The following is a 20590-nucleotide window of genomic DNA, read 5'->3' as shown; positions in this document are numbered from 1 at the left end:
TGTGGAATCAGGCCATTCGGCCCAACAAGTCCACAGCAACCATACAAAGAGCATTGTGCAAAGACTCATCCTCCTACCGTAAATTTCCCACGGCTAACACATCTAATTTACACATTCCTGAACACTACAGGGCAATTTAGCATAGCCAATTCACCTAACCAGCTCAGTAGCAACAGTGTGTTCAACCTATAAGATGCACTGCAGAAATTCACCAAAGCTCCTCAGACAGCACCTCCCAAACCCATGACCACTTCCACGTGGAAGAACAAAGGCAGCAGTTGCACCTTCAAGTTCCCCTCCAAGCCACTCACCATCCTGACTTGGAAATATATCGCCATTCCTTCACTGTTGCTGGCTCAAATCCTGGAATTCACTCCCTAATGGCATTGTGTGGGTCAACACACAGCAGATGGACTGCAGCAGTTCGAGAAGACACCTCACCACTACCACCTCAAAGGCAACTAGGGATGGGCAATAAATGCTGGCCCAGCCAGAGACTCCCATACACTTACCAATGTATTTTTTAAAATGTAGCTGCCAAATTGCGCACAGTATTGAGGGTAATCTGTTCGTATGGATTGAACGGCAGTGTGATAATAGCCACTTAATTTCTGAATCTCATTGTGAAATTGATTGGTGAATAAATATTGGCTCCTGGCTCAGAAAATTCTGGACTAAAATTTTTACTCCAGGACCTGAACAGAAAAGTCAAGATTGATATTCAAAGCAATACTGTCACAAGTGCCTTGTTTCGGATAAGATATTAAACTAGATCCTGTCCACCTATCCAATGGTTATAAAAGATTCCATGGTATAACATCGCAAAAGTAGTAGGAAGTAATCCAGCATTCCTGCACAATATTTGCCTCTCAATTAACATAAAAAGATTATCTGGTCATTTATCATTTTTGATATTTCCAGGAGCTAGCTATATACAACTTATTGCCACATTTTCTATACTACACAGTGGCTACACATCAGAACAAATGTCATTAACTGGAAAGCATTTTGGGATGTTCTGTGTTTTGTGATAGGTATTATATAAATGCGAGGCTCTCTTTTCTCTGCCAATTTGGACCTCTTGAACATTCCCATTTTAAATGCTGCACTGTGCCACTCATGTCAAGCATTTGGTCATTGTCGGAATGACTCACGTTATAGCTAAATTACAATTTTTTTGTTTGTAAAGTGTGTTGAGGTATTTTATTATATTAATGATGCTCTATAAATTAAAATTATTATTATATATCTATTGATGGTGACTATATTCATAATTTTCTGCTGGAATAAAGCAAACTTGACTTGGGATTCACTCTGATCAAGTATATAATTGTTATTTGATATCTGATTGCGGTAAGTTATTGAAGAATATATTTACACTATCTTTATCTGAGAAGAGATGACTTTGTGTATCTACAGATTGTGCTGGTTGGTACAGAGGAAGGTCTATATTCATTAAATGTTGTGAAGAACTCCCTGGTTCACATCCCTGGTGTGGGGTCAGTGTTCCAGCTTCATATCCTGAAGGAGCTTGAACGACTCGTCATGATTGCAGGTTTTTATGGATTTGTTTCAGTATATTAAGCAATAATAAAACCAGCTCAGTAATAACTTCAGAAAGCTGGTGTTGTGCCAAGTGTCCATAACTAGGTTGACCAGATATGTTTTGTCTTTTAAGGTGTTTTAAACTTTATTAACTGAACTTTTTTTTAAAATTGGATTTACAAAATCTCTCAATTAAATACCTCCAAAACACCCCTCATACTACAGAGACATTCTAATAGCTTATTTCATTTATCTGCTTGGCAGGAGATGAGCGAACCCTCTGTCTGGTGGATGTTAAGAAGGTGAAACAGTCGTTAGCTCAATCTCACCTGCCAGGCCAACCTGAGCTTGTACCTACAGTCTTTGACAGCCTGAAAGGATGCCACCTGTTTGCAGCAGGGAAAGTGAGCACCACTGCAACTTTTAACCACTATTATTTACAGATATCTGTTTTAAACTTGGTGTAGTATTCTCTAGTTTTACTGAAGATTCTGTTCCCATTCAGGATTTTCAGTGATCTTAATTTGAGTAAACATACGGATGGCTGTAAGATTTAACTAACTGCCAAATAAGGATAACTGCATCCTCTGTGTGGAATAAGATATTTAGAACATAGAGCAGTACAGCACAGAACAGGCCCTTCAGCCCACGATGTTGTGCCGACCACTGATACTCATGTATGCACCCTCAAATTTCTGTGACCATATGCATGTCTAGGAGTCTCTTAAATGTCCCCAATGACCTTGCTTCCACAACTGCTGCTGGCAATGCATTCCATGCTCTCACAACTCTCTGTGTAAAGAACCTGCCTCTGACATTCCCTCTATACTTTCCTCCAACCAGCTTAAAACTATGACCCCTAGTGTTAGTCATTTCTGCCCTGGGAAATAGTCTCTGACTATCGACTCTATTTATGCCTCTCATTATCTTGTATACCTCAATTAGGTCCCCTCTCCTCCTCCTTTTCTCCAATGAAAAAAGTCCGGGCTCAGTCAACCCCTCTTCATAATATAAGCCCTCCAGTCCAGGCAGCATCCTGGTAAACCTCCTCTGAATCCTCTCCAAAGCATCCACATCTTTCCTATAATAGGGCGACCAGAATTGGAAGCAGTATTCCAAGTGCGGTCTAACCAAAGTTTTATAGAGCTGCAACAAGATCTCACGACTCTTCAACCCAATCCCCCTGTTAATGAAAGCCAAAACACCATATGCTTTCTTAACAACTCTGTCCACTTAGGTGGCCATTTTAAGGGATCTATGTACCTGCACACCAAGATCCCTCTGTTCCTCCACACTGCCAAGAATCCTATCCTTAATCCTGTACTCAGCTTTCAAATTCGACCTTCCAAAATGCATCACCTCGCATTTATCCAGGTGAATTCCATCTGCCACCTCTCAGCCCATCTCTACATCCTGTCAATGTCGCTGCAGCCTACAACAGCCCTCTATACTGTCAATGACACCTCCAACCTTTGTGTCGTCTGCAAACTTGCTGACCCATCCTTCAATCCCCTCATCCAAGTCACTAATAAAAATTACAAACAGTAGAGGTCCAAGGACAGAGCCCTGTGGAACACCACTCACCACAGTAGTGGAATATTTTCCTTCTACACCACTCGCTGTCTTCTGTTGGCCAGCCAATTCTGTACCAAGACAGCTAAGTTCCCCTGTATCCCATTCCTCCTGACCTTCTGAATGAGCCTACCATGGGGAACCTTATCAAATGCCTTGCTGAAGTCCATATACACCACATCCACAGCTCGACCCTAATCCTCTAGTCACATCCTCAAAGAACTCGATAAGGTTTTTGAGGCATGACCTGCCCCTCACCAAGCTGTGCTGACTGCATTTAATCAAGCCATGCTCTTCCAGATGGTCATAAATCCTATCCCTCAGAATCCTTTCTAACACCTTGCAGACGTCAGACGTGAGACTTACTGGTCTGTAATTGCCGGGGATTTCCCTATTTCCTTTCTTGGCAAGGAATTACATTTGCCTCTCTCCAGTCCTCAGGTACGACTCCAGTGGAGAGCGAGGATGCAAAGATCTTCGCAAGTGGCGAAGCAATTGCATTTCTTGTTTCCCAAAGCAGCCGAGGACAAATCTGGGCCTGGCGACCTGTCAATCTTAATGTTTGACAAAATTTTCAGCACATCAGCTTCCTCTATCTCTATCCATTCCAGCATGCACACCTGCGCTTCAAAGGTTTCATTCACTACAAAGTTCGTTTCTTTCGTAAAGACAGAAACAAAAAACTCATTTAGGGCTTCCCCTACCTCCTCAGACTCTACACATAAATTCCCTATGCTATCCCTGATTGGCCCTACTCTTTGACCATTCTCTTATTCCTCACATAAGTGTAAAATGCCTTTGTGTTCTCCCTAATCCGTTCTGCCATGCCTTTCTCGTGCCCCCTCCTGGCTTTCCTCAGATCATTTTTGATCTCCTTCCTCACCTGCCTGTAATCCTCTAGAGCTGAGCTTCTCCCTAGCTTCCTCCACCTTATGTAAGCTACCTTTTTTCTTTTGATGAGAAGCTCCACCACTCTCGTCATCCAAGGTTCCTTTATCTTACCACTTGCCTGTCTCAGAGGGACATATTTATTATCATCACTTGCAACAACTGTTCCTTAAACAGTCTCCACATGTCTATAGTGCCTTTACCAAGGAACAATTGCTTCCAATCCATGCTTCCTAACTCATGTCTAGTCGCATCATAGTTTCCTCTTCCCCAATTAAATATCCTCCCATTTTGCCTAATCCTCTCCTTCTCCATAGCTATGTAGAATGTGAGGCAGTTGTGGTCACTTTCATCAAAATGCTCTCCCCCCACAAGATCTGATACCTGCCCCAGCTCGTTTCCGAGCACCAAGTCTAGAATGGCCTCTCCCCTCATCGGCCTGTCAATGTACTGAGTTAGGAAACCCCCCTGACCACACCTTACAAAAACAGCTCCATTCAAATCTTCTGCTTGAAGGAGGTTCCAATCAATATTGGGAAAGTTAAAGTCACCCATTACAACAACCCTACTACATCCACATTTTTCCAAAATCTGCCAACCTATGCTCTCTTCCATCTCCCTGCTGCTATTGGGGGGTCTATAGTAAACCCCTAACGAGGTGACTGCTCCTTTGCTGTTCCTAATTTCCACCCATACTGACTTGGTGGGCAGATTTTCCTCGACAATGGAAGCTTCTGTAGCTGTGATACCCTCTCTGATTAGTAGTGCTACACCCCCTCCTCTTTTTCCACCCTCCCTATTCTTTTTAAATGTTCTAAACCCTGGAACATCCAGCAACCATTCCTGCCCCTGAGAAACTCATGTCTCTGTTACAGCCACAACATCATAGCACCAGGTACTGATCCATGCTCTAAGTTCATCACTTTTATTCCTGATACTCCTTGCGTTCAAGCAAATACACTTTAACTGATCCCTTGGTTCCTTCCCAGGAAAACCCTTCCCACTAGCTGGTCTACTTCTTGCTATTGCCTCATCTGCATCAACTCTCCCCTCCGGTATACAGCTCAGGTTCCCACTCCCCCTGCCATACTAGTTTAAACCCTCTCGAACTACTCGAGCAAACCTTCCACCCAGTACATTGGTCCCCTTCCAGTTCAGATGCAACCCATCCTTCTTGTACAGGTCCCACCTTCTCCAGAAGGCATCCCAATTTTTACATATCTGGATATCTAAATATTCACTGTGGGCAGAGATTTGTTGCTTTTTGGGAAAGGAGTTAGGATCTGGTGTATGTTATTGGCAAATACAAGAACATCACCTCTTTCAGCAGCAAAACCAATCCTATGACATCTCTAACTAAATAATTTGAACATTTGAAGGTAGTGAATTTGTAAAAGTTAAAATGAGAATCTGCCCCATTCTGTGTTTATAGTCCAGCAGTATCTATAGAAATGGGTGGTCTGTTAAAACACTTGATCTATTTTAAACTTGGTTCTCTGTGTGATTGGGAGGCTGATTTCAGTGTAACAGTTGTCACGTGTTCTTCCCATTTTTGGAAAGCCCACAAATGAAATGGAACCAGGATCTAGCAGTTGAGAAAGTTGTGCCTATTGCAAAACTCCTTATTGGCCAAAATTATTAAGTGTGTTTCTCCCAGCATCTGAAGGAAGGCTTTGGTCTCTGCTGTGCCAGTCATGGTAACATGCCTGATCACTACCGTAGTTGCATCATCCCTACCAAGCTCCAATCACTTCATCCATCCCTCCCTGATCACCAGGGTCAAGTCCATGGAATCCTGGCACTGGCCTTTTTGCCACTTATTTTGGAGGTTAATAGATTACCAGCCTGTCAGTTTGACTGGCCAAATGTGAGATTGAGGGTGAAAGGATTACAACAAGGTTGTGCAATTAATTTTGGCAGGACGATTGGATTCCTATCCTTGTTACATTTCTCTCACTTCCCCTTACTGTATTTGCTTTCCCGTAAAAATGTGGTTCAAAGTCTGTCAAATTCCACACAATTTTATGTTGTAGGAATTGATGGGGACAACACAGCCTTATTTTGCAATGTACCTTTACAGGAAGGAAAGGGCAGTGAGTGGTTGTTGAAATTGAGAACTAATTTGATAAAACATCTAACTTTGAGCTCCTGTCCCAGAGCTCCACTGACACTGTACTAGCAAGCTTGCTCATTATTTCCACTCATGGCAGAATACCAGGTTGCTCATTTAAAAATATGGATTGGAATTCTTGAACCAAAAGACTCAAACACTGGCCTATTGTCTGACTGAATTTAACTGGTTCTGCTCAGATTGCACCTCAATTGTAGGGGAACAGCAAATCTTTTGGGAGGTGCATGAGAGGGTAGTGTTGAATTGTTTACGCAACTTCAATTTCCCTTAAGGGTTGCTTCTTTGCAAACTGAATGTCATTGCATTTAGTTTTGCGTTCATGAATAGGTATTACCAGACTATTTAAACACAAGTTATTCATGGCACAACTTTCTGAAACCGAGGCATTGATTCTTGATGCATTTATGTGTTCCAGGCTTCTTTTAACTTCCTAAAGATTTACATTTATTGATTATGCCACCAGTTACTGGATCCCTGCAATGAGGCTTCTACCCCTGCCATCATACTGAAATCACTCTAGCCATAGTCAAACATTATGTCTTGGATAGCTGTGATAAGGTTGCAGCTGGGAATTCTAGACAAAAGTGAGGACTGCAGTTGTTGGAAACCAGAGTTTAGATTAGAGTGGTGCTGGAAAAGCACAGCAGGTTAGGCAGCATCTGAGGAGCAGGAAAATCGACATTTCGGGCAAAAGCGCTTCATCAAGAATAGAGGCAGGGAGCCTCCAGGGAGGACAGATAAAAGGTGGGGGGGGGGGGGGGGGGGGGGTTTGCTGTGGAGAAGGTAGCAAAGAGTACAATAGGTGAATGGAGGTGGGGATGGAGGTGATAGGTGGGAAGGGAGATTGGCAGGTAGGACAGGTCATGAAGACAGTGCTGAGCTGGAAGGTTGGAACTGGGGTAAGTTGGGGCGAGGGGAAATGTGGAAACTGGTGAAGTCCACATTGATGCCCTGGGGTTAAAGTGTTTCGAGGCGGAAGATGCGTTCTTCTTCCAGGTGTTGGGTGATAAGGGAGCGGCGGTGGAGGATGCCCAGGACCTGCATGTCCTCGGCAGAGTGGGAGGGGGAGTTGAAATGTTGGGCCATGGGGCGGTGGGCTTGTTTGGTGCAGGTGTCTCTAAGATGTTCCCTAAAGCGCTCTGCTAGGAGGCGTCCAGTCGCCCCAATTTTGAGGAGACTGCACCGGGAGCAACGGATACAATAAATGACATTGGTGGATGTGCAGGTGAAACTTTGGTTATGGAAGGCTCCTTTGGGGCCTTGGATGGAGGTGAGGGAGGAGGTGTGGGCACAGGTTTTACAGTTCCTGCGGTGGCAGGGGAAGTGCCAGAATGGGAGGGTGGGTTGTTGGGGGACATGGACCTGACCAGATAGTCACGGAGGGAATGGTCTTTGCGGAAGGCGGAAAGGGGTGGGAAGGGAAAACTATCTCTGGTGGTGGGGTCTTTTTGGAGGTGGCGGAAATGTCGGCGGATGATTTGGTTTATGCGAAGGTTGGTAGGGTGGAAAGTGAGGACCCGGGGGGTTCTGTTCTTGTTACTGTTGGAGGGGTGGGGTCTGAGGGCGGAGGTGCAGGATGTGGATGTTGGAGGGCATCTTCAACCATGTGGGAAGGGAAATTGTGGCCTCTAAAGGAGGAGGCTATCTGGTGTGTTCTGTGGTGGAACTGGTCCTCCTGGGAGCAGATACGGCGGAAGAATTGGGAATACGGGATAGCATTTTTTTGCAGGAGGTGGGTGGGAGGAGGTGTAATCCAGGGAGCTGTGGGAATCGGTGGGTTTGTAAAAAATGTCAGTGTCAAGTCAGTCATCATTAATGGAGATGGAGAGGTCCAGAAAGGGGAGGGAGGTGTCAGAGATGGTCCAGGTAAATTTAAGGTCAGGGTGGAATGTGTTGGTGAAGTTGATGAACAGCTCAACCTCCTCGCGGGAGCACGAGGTGGTGCCAATGCAGTCATCAGTACAGCGGAGGAAAAGGTAGGAGTGTAACTCCGGAAGATAGACTGTTCTAGGTAGCTGACAAAGAGGCATAGCTGGGGCCCATATGGGTGCCCATGGTTACCCGTTTGGTCTGGAGGAAATGGGAGGATTCAAAGGAGAAATTGTTAAGGGTGAGGACCAGTTCAGCCAAACGAAAGAGAGTGTCAGTGGAAGGGTACTGTTGGGGATGTCGGAAGTCTGCTCCTCAGATGCTGGGAAATTCTGGTCTATTTTCAAATATAAGGCACTTTCCTTCAGCTTCTCAAATACCACTAACATGTTTTTTTTTATCCAGTAGATATTTTGTGTTTTGCAGATTGAGGTTGAACCATGTATCTGTGCAGCAATGCCAAACAAAGTGTGCATCTTGCGTTATAACGATGGGCTTGACAGCTTCGCCATTCGCAAAGTGAGTGTTTTAATGCAATGAATAAAAAGACCTGTAAAAACCCAGAATAAGAATAATTACTCCATTTACTGTGAACATGCTATGCTTTGGAATTCTCCCACATGCCAACTGTTATCAATCTGTCATACATTCTTAAAGTATTAGATCTGGCCAATGTACCATATTTTTGAGAACTGGTAAATTTAATAAATTTTTAAAAAACTAGTAATTATTCTGAACTCTGAAATGGTTGACCACCTCCTGAAAGTATACAGACAGGATTGGTAATGTCAACTGACCATGAATACACTGCTGACATCCCCACATTCCATGCACAGTAATGCCAATGCATCCCACAGAATGCCCCACATTTAATTCATGTCAATTTGTACTGCCCTGGCAACTATTCTCAGCACACCTGGCCATTGGATTAAGGAAACAACAGTTGAATATGGTCTTACTTTATGGCATTTATTTGTAATTCTAAATCCTGGAACAATTTTACCTTGGCTGGCTCCCTTTGTGCTTCGTCTCAGCTACTTGCCAATACACCCCAGGGTATAGGTGACTGAGCCGCTTGCTTCCTCACATTACATCTTTTGTTCCCTTTTGGTACTTGTCTTTCCCCCTTGCTCAATATCTAAATTAGTTAGCTAACTTGCTGCAAGGCCTCCTGGAGGTAGCATTTGTACTATTTGCAGTCATTATAAAAATTTCCACTGTTTCCTCTTGAGCATTTGAACCCTTTTGTTTTTGTAATTTATTGAAATGCACCAAATCACTAATTTCATCCCCTTTGCTCTCTACAGGAGATCGAAACATCTGAGCCTTGCAGCTGTATCCAGTTCACTGGGTATAGCATCATCATTGGTACCAACAAGTTCTACGAGATAGAGATGAAGCACTATACGCTGGAAGGTAAGAACAGCAATTTTATAACAGATGGACTAATTCCTGCAAAATAGTTCTGCCTATATCTCATCTGTACAATATCTGGTCTGAGCGTATTTGTTATTAATATAGAAATATTGATATAAATATACACATACTGTGGTGAAGTTCCTTTCCTTCTATTGTTAATCTCACTTCCATTGGGTATAAATAATCAATGAAAAGTATTGTCTAAACTTTCCATTTTTCTGCCTTCTCTGCTGGAACTGCTGACTATTTCTGGGTGTAGGACACCACAATCCTTCATTAACTTGACCAAGTCACTGTTTGTCATAATGTACAGTAGTAATTACTGGCAGACTATTCAGCATTTTTAGAGCATTACTCTCAAAGTTGACTTTATCAATTTCCAGCAGGTGTCAAAATATTGCAGCCAAAGGAACCCAAATTAACTCTTTCTTTCTCTCCTTTTCATTGTCTGGGAACACTGAGCAATTGTGTAGATCTCACACCTGAGATCAAGCAACTAAACCAGGCAGTGAACTATCCTCACCAATGCAAGTCAGTGCTCCAGAATCCATCAAGTTGACCACCAGAGCCTTGAAGTCTAAGATTTTGTAGTTGTTATTCTAATGTATCCATATTTATTGCATTTAGATAGCTGCTTGAACATGAGGATTATTACAAGGTATGGTGAGTGAGCAATGTGAGATTAGACTAATTGACTAAACATTGGACTTGTAAACTGCACGCTCCTCTGCTCTCTCATTCTATATGTTCAAATATGTTTAATTCTTTTTAAAAAGATCCTTGCAGAGTTGGATAGCCTTTACGTGTATGTTTAGAATAATTTCATTGAAAACCTTTGTTTGCTAAAAGAGCTTGTATTTATTGTTCTGGTGAATGTGACAATGATTCCTGATCATTGAGAGCTATAAATTTGCCTCTGTCTCTGCCTGCAGAATTTCTGGATAAGAATGACATGACCCTGGCCTCTGCTATTTTTGCTGCATCTTCACACAGTTTCCCAATTGCCATTGCTCAGGTGAATACCAGTGGGCAAAAGGAGGAGTTTCTGCTCTGCTTCCATGGTAAATAATGAGCTCATTGATGTGCCCTTCTTTCTTTTAGAAAGATTCTTGCCTTGAAACATTTATAGTTGAGAGAAAGCATTTTGATGTGCATGGTGATGCACCGGCAATTTATTTCCCTGACATGCAAATGCTAAATTTCTAATACGTTATGCGATTTTGCAAGAAAATGGAAGCATCGGAACATGGGTACAGAACATCGGAAAGTAAAGATTTCCTTTTTATCATGGTAGCTTTCTGCATCAGATCTACATTTAAATATCTAAACTCTAATTCACTCTTACCTGTTTAGCTGTTCTTGATAAGTCAACACTTTCACACCAGATGAAATTACCTCCAAGTTCTTGCTAATTTACTTTCAAAATCACTTTTAACTCTGCCTTTGTTAGCTTTCTGTGCCGTTAGTCCTGAAGAATTCTCAAATCTCTGGCCGACCACTAGTTTTTGCCACATTGTAAGCCTTAGTTTTATATTGGATGTTCTCCTTGATTGCATTGACCACAGGTAGTTCGTTCTGCTCAGCCAGTCCTCCTCTGACTGGAATCATTTTTTTCTGAACTATGAAATATCATCTTAAATGTCTGGTGCAGCTTTTCTACCTTCCCCTTATTTGTTTTCCCAATGCACTTCACAAAGTCCTTATTCATACCTCTGTAATTACTCTTCATTGCCCTTGTTTAAGTTGAGAACTTTGGTTTTGTTTTGTCCAGTCACTATACAGATTAAAATTGCAGTGTGCTTCTTGCTTGTTTCATTATTTCTTGATTTACTTTATCCTTATAGTGAGGAAATTTTCAGGGTCTTAAATATATAATTCCCAACCATGACTTTGCCTTGCTATTTCTTATTTCCAATCAAACTAATTGCACATCACAATTTATTGCACCCATATCACAATTCATCACTCCATTGATCCTTGATTTAAAAAATTGTCCCACCCCCTTTTCAACTTTTCATTCTTCCAAAATGTTGAATACCTTTGAATATTGAATTCCCTGTCTTGTTCCCTGCAGCAACCTCTGTGTAATAGCTATAGATTTATATTTATTTATGTCTATTCGTGCCATCAACTTGTCTACCATGTTACAAATGCTGCATGCATTCAGATATAAAGAGGCTCAAGCTTTGACTTTCTACTATTACTGTTTACTCTGACTCTGATTTCTGCTACACTCTTCTGCTCATGCTTCTTGCACTTCCTGTCATATTTTATTATTCATCTCTACATTACTGTGCACCTGTATGCCCATTTTTAGTGTTTTTGTTGTTTGAAACTCCCATTGAATTGAATCCACTATTTCCAGTCCTCTCCCTCCCCCCGCCTCAAAATTCATTAGATTAAAGTTCTATCTACAGCCCTAGGAATGTGATTTGCCAGGACCCTGGTCCCAGCATGTCAAAATGAAGCATGTCCTAACAGAACAGCTTTCTTTCTCAGGCCTGAGGTAATGGATCCCATTTCTCTCCCTCTCTCCTTTTTTTTAAGGCACACATTAGATCTGTAATCTTATTTACTCTACACTAATTTGAAAGTGTCTCCGGTGGTAATCCGGAGATAATTATCTTTGGTCTGTCGTGTTATCTCTTTTGTGCAATGTTTCAACAATAATAAGTCCTTCCAAAATCACTGTTACTGAGAATTTCATAACTCAAGTAATTTGTTAGTTACCGAATAAATTTTATAGAAATAGATGTATATTTCAAAGTTATATGTCTGGACTCCTTGAGCTATACTCTGTTCAGAGCATGTTTCTTGTGTTATGCACTCTGTCATTAGCATTTAGTAGAATTCTTGGGCAATTTCACCACTCAAAAGTCACTGTCTTAGTCAATCTTCTTTAACTCTCAATAGAATTTGGTGTCATCGTTGATTCATATGGAAGGCGTAGTCGCACTGATGACTTGAAGTGGAAGCGTTTGCCTTTAGCATTTGGTAAGTGTGTATTCATTGTCTTTTCCAAAATTGTATATTGGAGTTTCTGAGAGCAAAGTTCTAGAAACGGGTATCGTGTAAGAATCAGGATGGCTTGAAAATGATTGATTTTTGGAGTTCAAAATTCTCAATATTTTCAAAACTTGCAGGCTGCACTAAATTGCAAGACATCATAAATGATCAGGAAGACTGCAATTACTAATGTCTTTAAGAAGGCATTAATAAACTTCAGAATAGCATTTATTTTAGCTAATGAATTTGAATACAGATAAGTACAAGATATTACATATCGGTAGGAGTAATAAAGGGGCCATGTGGTGCTTGGACATTAAAAATCTAAATGGGATAGAGGCACAAAGGGATCTGGGGATTCAGATACAAAACTCATAACAAGAGGTGACAGAGGTTAATAAGGCATTAACAAAAATCATATCAATGAGGTTCATTTCAGGGGAGTTATTGAAAAGCAGAGAAATATTTTTAAACTTGTATCAAACCTTGTTTAGACAACGCTGCACAGTTCTAGTCTCCATGTTAATAGAAAGAATTTAGAACAGTGAGAAAAGTACCTAAAGGATGTACAATAGATGACAGAAGTTGTTCAAGGTTGTAGCACTCAGAAAAGCGTCAGCAGGGAAGTGCTGTCTTTCGAAAAGAACATATTAAGAAATGACCAGAAAACTGTTGTTAAAGTCACAAAATTATTTCTAAGGGTAAATTTAGAGAAGACATTTCCATGGGGACCAAAAGTAGGGAGCATAAATACATGAAAGTCACACATTAAAAAAAAACCTTCTCTACCCCAAAAGAATTCAGAATGCCAAACTTGCTACCATGATGATTAGTTAATAGGCTTGTTTTCAATGAGCATATTAAATTAAATGCTGGTAGTTAGATGAAGAAAAATGGGAGAAGGCTCATTCCAAGCATAAAAGATTGGCCTAACAACCTGCTTCTGTGGCGTAAGTTATGCAAACCAGATAATTGCAGGAAGAGAGTAAGGACTTGTATCAATGCATGGGAGCATGGGAGTCCCAGCAAATTAACAGCAAGACTTTATTTGAATGTTTTCTTCTTACAGTTAGTCAAATTAAGAGGCTAGTTGATTGTTGGACAGAAAAATCTGTGACATGTGAGAAGTTCTGGTGGGCAAGTCAACTTAGAGCTGAAGAACAAGGAGAGGGATCTGATTAGGGAGTGAGATTAGATTGCTGGAGGTGACGGTGAGAGATCCTAGCAGGTTTCCTTGGAAAAACAGTGAGGAAGCACTCTGCTCATATTGATCCGCAACAGTGCTGAATGAACACTTGCCTGCTGGACCTGGCAGTTCCACTTGACTGCCCAGTTTTCATAACTTTAAGAAACTCAACCACCTGCTTTTAAATATAAAAGCTGCCGAAACCAAAAGTACTCTTATTGCAGCACGTTACTGTAATCTTTCCACTATCTTGGGCGAAATAAAAATTTGCCCCTATTTGTGTGAGTTTATAAATTCATTAATGTTTATATGCCCTGCAACCATTAATTTTATCAGGAGTCAGCAGAAATTGTAGTTAAGAATGCTTTGACCCCATAATTTGTTATTCTGCAAGAATACAAAGTAGTTGACTGCAACTTTATATATAATTTGATGTTCACAGTGGAAATTAATCTTGGTGTTCATCCAAGATTGCACATAGTAACGCATTGCAAGCAATTCTGGTTAGTAACCTCTATTATTTCACCAATAGTCTGTAAATGAACCAGCTGGACAGTTCAACTTGTGCTGTATTTGTGATTGTTTCAGCTTACAGAGAACCTTACCTGTTTATAACTCATTTCAACTCAGTAGAGGTTTTGGAGATTCAAGGTCGCAATTCAGTCAGGTAAGTCCTGGATCAAATTGGTTGTAATCAATGTTGAGAAATCCATTTAAAATGAAGTTTTTCAATTGATTTTCAACTGTAAGTGCACACTAACAGGCTAAAGGTTGTTGGGTTGGGCAGTAACCTTATATTCCAGCAGAAAGCCTGGTCAGACATTATTTGACCTGATTGTCAGACAATGACCAACCCTTTGCTAAATTTTCTACATGAACAAATTCTGAACATGGCTGAAGATACTCTGACTGACTTGTCTTCCTTTAATTATTTTACTATTTTTGTTCAAATATTTTATCTTTGTGGGAAAGAATATAATTCTTCCAGACAGTATCTTAGATTTTCATTAACTGAACATCGAGTGCCAACCCAAGGGATGATAATCTAATGGGCATGTTATCAGATTTACAGCACTGTGTTTTACGTTGGAAAATATAGTTTTTCACTGGATGTTGACATTGCATGGGCTGACCAGCGTCACAAAAACACATTATAAAGGAATCATACTGGGATGGTGCACTTCCCTAAGAAGGTTAAGCATCTTTTGTACCAGAGAAAACATAACAGTGAAAAGGGCACCTTTTACCAGGGTTTTGCCTTCTCTTTTATCCTGTTCTGTTTTCCACCATCTTCTCTTCTCTTCTTTCTTCTCCCCCACCACCCTCTACTCCAAAACAAAATCTGTAGAGACATTAAACCCAATCTACTTTAAGTAGCCAGTTTGAAAACACATCTTTAAAAAAAAGCCAACATGAGAAGAAAAAGTCCTGAGAACATCGGAATAGAAGTAGGCGTATTAGTTCCTCAAATCTGTCCTACCAGTCAGTGAGATTGTCTGATTTGCAACCTAACATCATATACCCGACATCCCTACCTTTGGTTAGCATAAATCTGTCAATCTCCATTTCAAAATTAACAACTTTAAAGCTTAGCATCAAATGCTGTTTACAGATGAGTGTTCCAATCTTTTAATATCCTTTGCGTATAAAAGTGTTTCCTAATTTTAATCCTGAAGGATTTGGCTCTCATTTTTTTATACTGTGCACATCTATCCATTGCCCTTACATTTAATTGAAACCCTTTAATAAAATCATTCCTTTATGTTATGAAATTTTTCTTTTTAATTTGAACCCTGAGAGTTTGGGTATCATTTTGATCAATCTATGCTGGATTCCTTTCAAGGCCAAGACATCCTTCCTACAGCTGGTCATAATCCTCCAAGTGTAGCCTAGCCAGCACTCTGTATAGCTAAAGTAAAAATTTTGCCCTTCTCACCTGTCCTCAACATAAAGACAATATGAAGATTTGAGTATTCAACAAAATAAAATGTGGCTATGGCTGTTAGGCCATCATTGCAGAAGGAAAACTGCTTCTGGATTACATTGTAGGATATGGCCCTAGCAACCACAAGTGATCTGTGAAGAATACCATCTTAGCCCATGTTCTGCCCTGTAGATCACTGTGAGTGGATTCTCTCCCTCCTTCTCTAATATCCTTTTGAGTCTGCTCAAGATGCCCCTCACTTTGGCACCAACTGGGGAACATACCTTAAAAGACACTGAACCCTGTTTCTAAGGATGCTCATTATTGAAAGTGCTCCTCAGCACCACATCCATATTCTAGTTATTCCTTTCACAAACTCTACCTTTATCTGCACAGGTAGTAAATACATCATACTTCTTGGACAGTATCAATATCTATTATTTCACATTCTGTCTCACATCTGGATTCACCTTGACTTGTACCCAATCAGCTCTCAAACTGCATTCTGTAACTGTACCTATCTAAGACATGTGACTAATGCATGGAACAAATTGTTGAAATACTGCACCCCCTTTCTTACGTCTCCAGCTCTTAAGCAAGTTACTGATGAAGTTTGAGACACCTAGTGCAGATTTATTCAGTTGCTGTAAGCTGCCACATTTTGTAGTCCAGGCACATAAGTTGTTCTGCTACATCTCAGACTCAATCATAGCAAGTCCTCTCTTTAAGTTAACTATGTTTAAGCTGTGGCATAGGATTGCAAGTCCTGATCATTGCCATTATTGAGCAGCCCATTCTGCTCATTGACCCTCCTGGTTGTTGTTTGGCCAGCTTGTGGCTTACATCCAGAATCCTGCAACTTGAAGCTGCTTTCATTTCATAGGCTACTGAGCCCTTGTTCATAGTAAGGACTCTGAACTGGAAAGCAAAATATGGGAGCACAGTTGGCAGAGACCTGGAGAGAGGGGGAAGTAATTAGAATATGTTAGTGTATCTTTTTTACTTTTTAGTTTTTTTTAAAAAGTTATTCTAATGATTTAGCAAGATACAGAATTTGAACTTCCAGGGTATACTGTTTTCATTTTTTTCTGACCAGACAGGTTCTACAGAATTTGACAAATGCTTTTACATTGGCTAAAATGGGAAAGTCTGATATGCTTAATATTGTTTCATTTAAGATTATACTTTTAAGGAACACAACTACAAGTTAAAGTGAACAACACTCAGGAAGTACAGTAACTGGGTTAACAGCTGGAGACATAAGGGAGGGGAGCAGTATCTCAATAGTTTATTTCATGCATTAGTCAGGTACATTGTCGACAGGTACAGTTACAGAATGCTGTTTGTATTGTTATGAAATTGAAGATGTGCTGTACCTTTAAGAGAGAGTGAATGCTGTTTTGCACTGACAGTTTACAAGCACCAGTCATATGACTAGCTAGCAGTAGCAGAGTGTCCTGGAAATTGAAAATATGTAACATTTAGCTGTGAAATGAAGGCCTGAGTTGTTTGCTGTTTCAAATCTAAATTATGCCTCAGGATACTAAAACCCAATCGAGTTTAAATTTATTGTTTTTGCCAACCTTGAACCAATGAGACGATCTCGTCTTGGAGGTATAAAAAAAGCAGGCATTTTGCAAGTCAGAGAGTAACTGCCATCGAGAGAGAGAGAGAGAGAGAGAGAGAGGGACCCAAAAGATTGAAACACTCTCTGTCAAAGGTACCTTTTCATCTGAAACAGCTTTGCAGTAAAAAGAAAGATGGCGACCCAGGGAGATCTCCAGCCAGAAGAAGGCAACGACCGAAGACAACAGCCGCTGTATGGTTTTGAAATTAAGTTGATGTAATTTTAATATAAGTTTTATTGGAACAGCGTATTGTTATAGAATTGGAGGTAAGTATTAAGCAGTTAAGAGAAGGGGAGCTTAGAGTTGTTAGTAGTTGTTGGTTAATGTTCACTTTTAGAGTTTAAAAAATAAATCAATTTTATTTTTGTTAAGTAATGGAATTCTCTATCACTCATATATTTTAACATTACAAAACAATGTGAGTTTTTCTGGGTGTTTAGTTTAATTAATAGAAGAGTTCACTGTCATGTAATAGTATGTTCCAATAGGGTACAGGGGAAGGGGAACGCAGATGAGAGAGAGAATGTGGAGCAACAGATATAAAACGTTTTATCTTGTTTTCTACACACTGGCTTGCATTAAGCTCTCAATACTGGACAAGAAATTGAATACTTCTTCTTCAAGCACACATAAATATCCTACCTTGCAGTCCTCCATGCGGACGTAATAATGTAGTAGTACTGGTACTGGATGAGTAATCCAGAACCAAGCTAACGCTCTGGGGACGCTGATTCCAATCCACCATGGCAGGTGGTGAAGTTTGAATTCAATTTTTTAAAAAAGGCTAGCCTATCAGAGCACTTGTTGTACAGTGTAAGTGTCCCTATCTCTGAGCTAGAATGCCAGAATCCAAGTTCCACATACTCTAGAGGTATGCCATATTTGATCTGAATAGTTTGATTAAAAGTATGTGCAAGTCACCAAAACTTGAGTATCTCCACTTCCTGTATCCAACCATTTGTAGCTGTGCTTTCAGCTGTCACAGTCCTAAACCCTGGAATTTCCTTCCTAATTCTTTTGTGTCTTCACATCTTTCTGCTTCTTTGATTACCTGTGCTAGTGTCTCCTCCATTAAGTACAGTTTCAGATTTTGAATTAGGTTCTGTGAAGCAACTTAGGAAACTTGACTGTTAAAGTGCCATAAAACTACAAACTGTTGGAGCTATGATGGTCTACATAAAATAAGTTTGGGTTAATTTCAACTCCGTTCTTGCCTTGGTGGAGTTTTCAGTGCAAAACAACTTCACAGTTTGCTACTCACTGCCATTTTTGGAGTGATGATGTAATTAGTGAGGGAGGAAATCTCTCATTTTGCCACCTCGTTGTTTGAGAGTGAACAGGACAGCTCCACACCAATCATCTTGGAGCTTGAGTCAAGATTTTGGAATAGTTGTCATCATTCGAGTTTGTGTCTTTGGAGATTAGCTAAGTGGTAGCTCCTCTTGAAGTTTGCTTATGAAGTTTGAATACTATGACAAATTTATGTAGCTGTAGGTGCTGATGAAACTTGGTTGCAATTTTACTCCAAAGTTGCTCAAAAAATTGGTTCAATTACTATAATCAGTATAAATTAAACATTACTTAACATCGTACCAAGCTAAAAAATAGATGCTTCTCCATGAACTAATGCAGCCAAAATATTTTATTTTTTTTTAAACTTTGTGGCATGCTGCTAGAGGATAAATAAGCTTAAAGCTAAATTCTAATCTCCTTCATATCAGCCTCCTTCTCCTCACCATGCCAGAATGTATCTGTTGAGTGACCTTTGAAAGTTACCTCAAGCTAGGGCGGGGTGGCACGGTGGCTCAATGGTTAGCACTGCTGCCTCACAGTGCCAGGGACCTGGGTTTGATTCCAGCCTCGGGCGACTGTCTGAGTGGAGTTTGCACATTCTCCCTGTGTCTGCGTGGATTTCCTCCAGGTGCTCCGGTTTCCTCCCACAATCCAAAGATGTGCAGGTCAGGTAGATTGGCTATGCTAAATTGTCCATATAGTTTTAGGAGCATTAGTCAGAGGGAGCTGGGTTTGGGTGGGTTACTCTGGAAAGGCTTATGAAGGGCTTATGCCCGAAACGTCGAATTTCCTGTTCCTTGGATGTTGCCTGGCCTGCTGAGTTTTTCCAGCAATACCTTCCCCTCTTTCATGTCAAGCTTGAATTCCAATAGGTTATGGCCTGCGCCTCTTTTCATGACAACCAGATATCTCAGAGCAGAGATAAAGATGATCAGTTCCCAGTTCAACCATCCCCAAATTCAGAGCATTCTCTAAAAATAAACATTTTTAATACATAACTGTCTTATGAAGCCTGACATTTATAATATTTGTGCATCAGACATTGTGGATGTTAACCTGAATATGTGTATTCACAATTTGGTGACTATCTATTCACAGTTTTCCAAATAAATCATTTAAGATGAGACATATAGAAGACTCAAAATTTTTACTGTGAACTCGTAAACCTTTAAAATTTGAACGTGGATTAACAACTAAACCTAAATAATTTCAATATATATCAGTGGTTTGGGTACTCTGCCAACTTCCCCTTTTCCAAAAGTACCTCAACAATTCGTATTTTCTACTGAAAGGACTAATGCCATCTAGTACAGAAACAAATATTACAGGGATATGATTATCCTTAATTAACATGCTACCTTGGCAAAATTGAAATTCTTGATTTACCAAAGGAAAATAACCCATTAAAAGAAGAGGTTATAGATTTTTATCCATTCTGAAGAAGAGTCACTAAACCAGAAATATCAACTCTGCTTTCCATCAGCAGATGCTGCCAGACCTGCTGAGTTGCTCTTGCAATTTGTTTTGTTTCAAAATAACAGTGCTGATGTTCAACACGTATTTGGTTTGCTAATGAACTTGAAGGGTGTGAAGTGGCAGCTATACCTGCCTATGCCTACCTGTATTTCCTGTTCCAAAGTATATGGCTGGGCCTTGGTGTCCTTTGAGTGGACTATCAAACTATTCAGTTCCAAAAGTAATTGAGAAGGCAGTGCAAAAGATGTCATCCTATTGTTGCTATTGAAAGAAATAATAAAATAGTGGGGGGCAAAAACCAAAATTGTTGGAAAAGCTCAGCTGGTCTGGCAACATCTGTGGAGAGAAACCCTTCTTCAGAACAGAGGTTATGGATTTTTATCTATTCTAAAGAAGGGTTGCTGGACCTGAAATGTTAACTCCATTTCTATCCACAGATGCTGGCAAACCTTCTGTGTTTTTCCAGCAATTTCAGTTTTTGTTTCTGATCTCCAGCATCTGCAGTTCTTTCAGTTTTTTTGCAAAGTAGTTGGAAATTGGGACAAACAAAGTTTTTGTACCTGATTGTTCTTCTGAGCCCCATATAATCAGGATAATTATTTACAGTAATTGAAAGTTGGCATCCTGACATGACCTCCATGGCAGAACAGTGG

At 40.4% G+C, this 20590-nt stretch overlaps 1 protein-coding gene across 9 annotated transcripts in view; it reads left to right on the top strand.

Moving 5' to 3' along the window:
* cita (citron rho-interacting serine/threonine kinase a) overlaps positions 1-20590 on the top strand; it is a 217920-nt gene that overhangs the window by 185518 nt on the left and 11812 nt on the right. For all 9 annotated transcript variants that reach the window (XM_060843752.1, XM_060843750.1, XM_060843753.1 and 6 more), the window contains 7 exons: positions 1420-1555; positions 1810-1949; positions 8432-8524; positions 9313-9421; positions 10357-10485; positions 12338-12418; positions 14205-14283. In XM_060843752.1, the coding sequence (XP_060699735.1) occupies positions 1420-1555; positions 1810-1949; positions 8432-8524; positions 9313-9421; positions 10357-10485; positions 12338-12418; positions 14205-14283 (767 nt within the window). The remainder of the gene's footprint in view (positions 1-1419; positions 1556-1809; positions 1950-8431; positions 8525-9312; positions 9422-10356; positions 10486-12337; positions 12419-14204; positions 14284-20590) is intronic.

The sequence above is a fragment of the Hemiscyllium ocellatum genome, chromosome 24, assembly GCF_020745735.1.
Source record: "Hemiscyllium ocellatum isolate sHemOce1 chromosome 24, sHemOce1.pat.X.cur, whole genome shotgun sequence".
In the NCBI taxonomy this organism is placed as follows: Eukaryota; Metazoa; Chordata; class Chondrichthyes; order Orectolobiformes; family Hemiscylliidae; genus Hemiscyllium; species Hemiscyllium ocellatum.
Note: the sequence above shows the minus strand (reverse complement) of the source record. Positions and strands in the feature narration are given on the sequence as shown.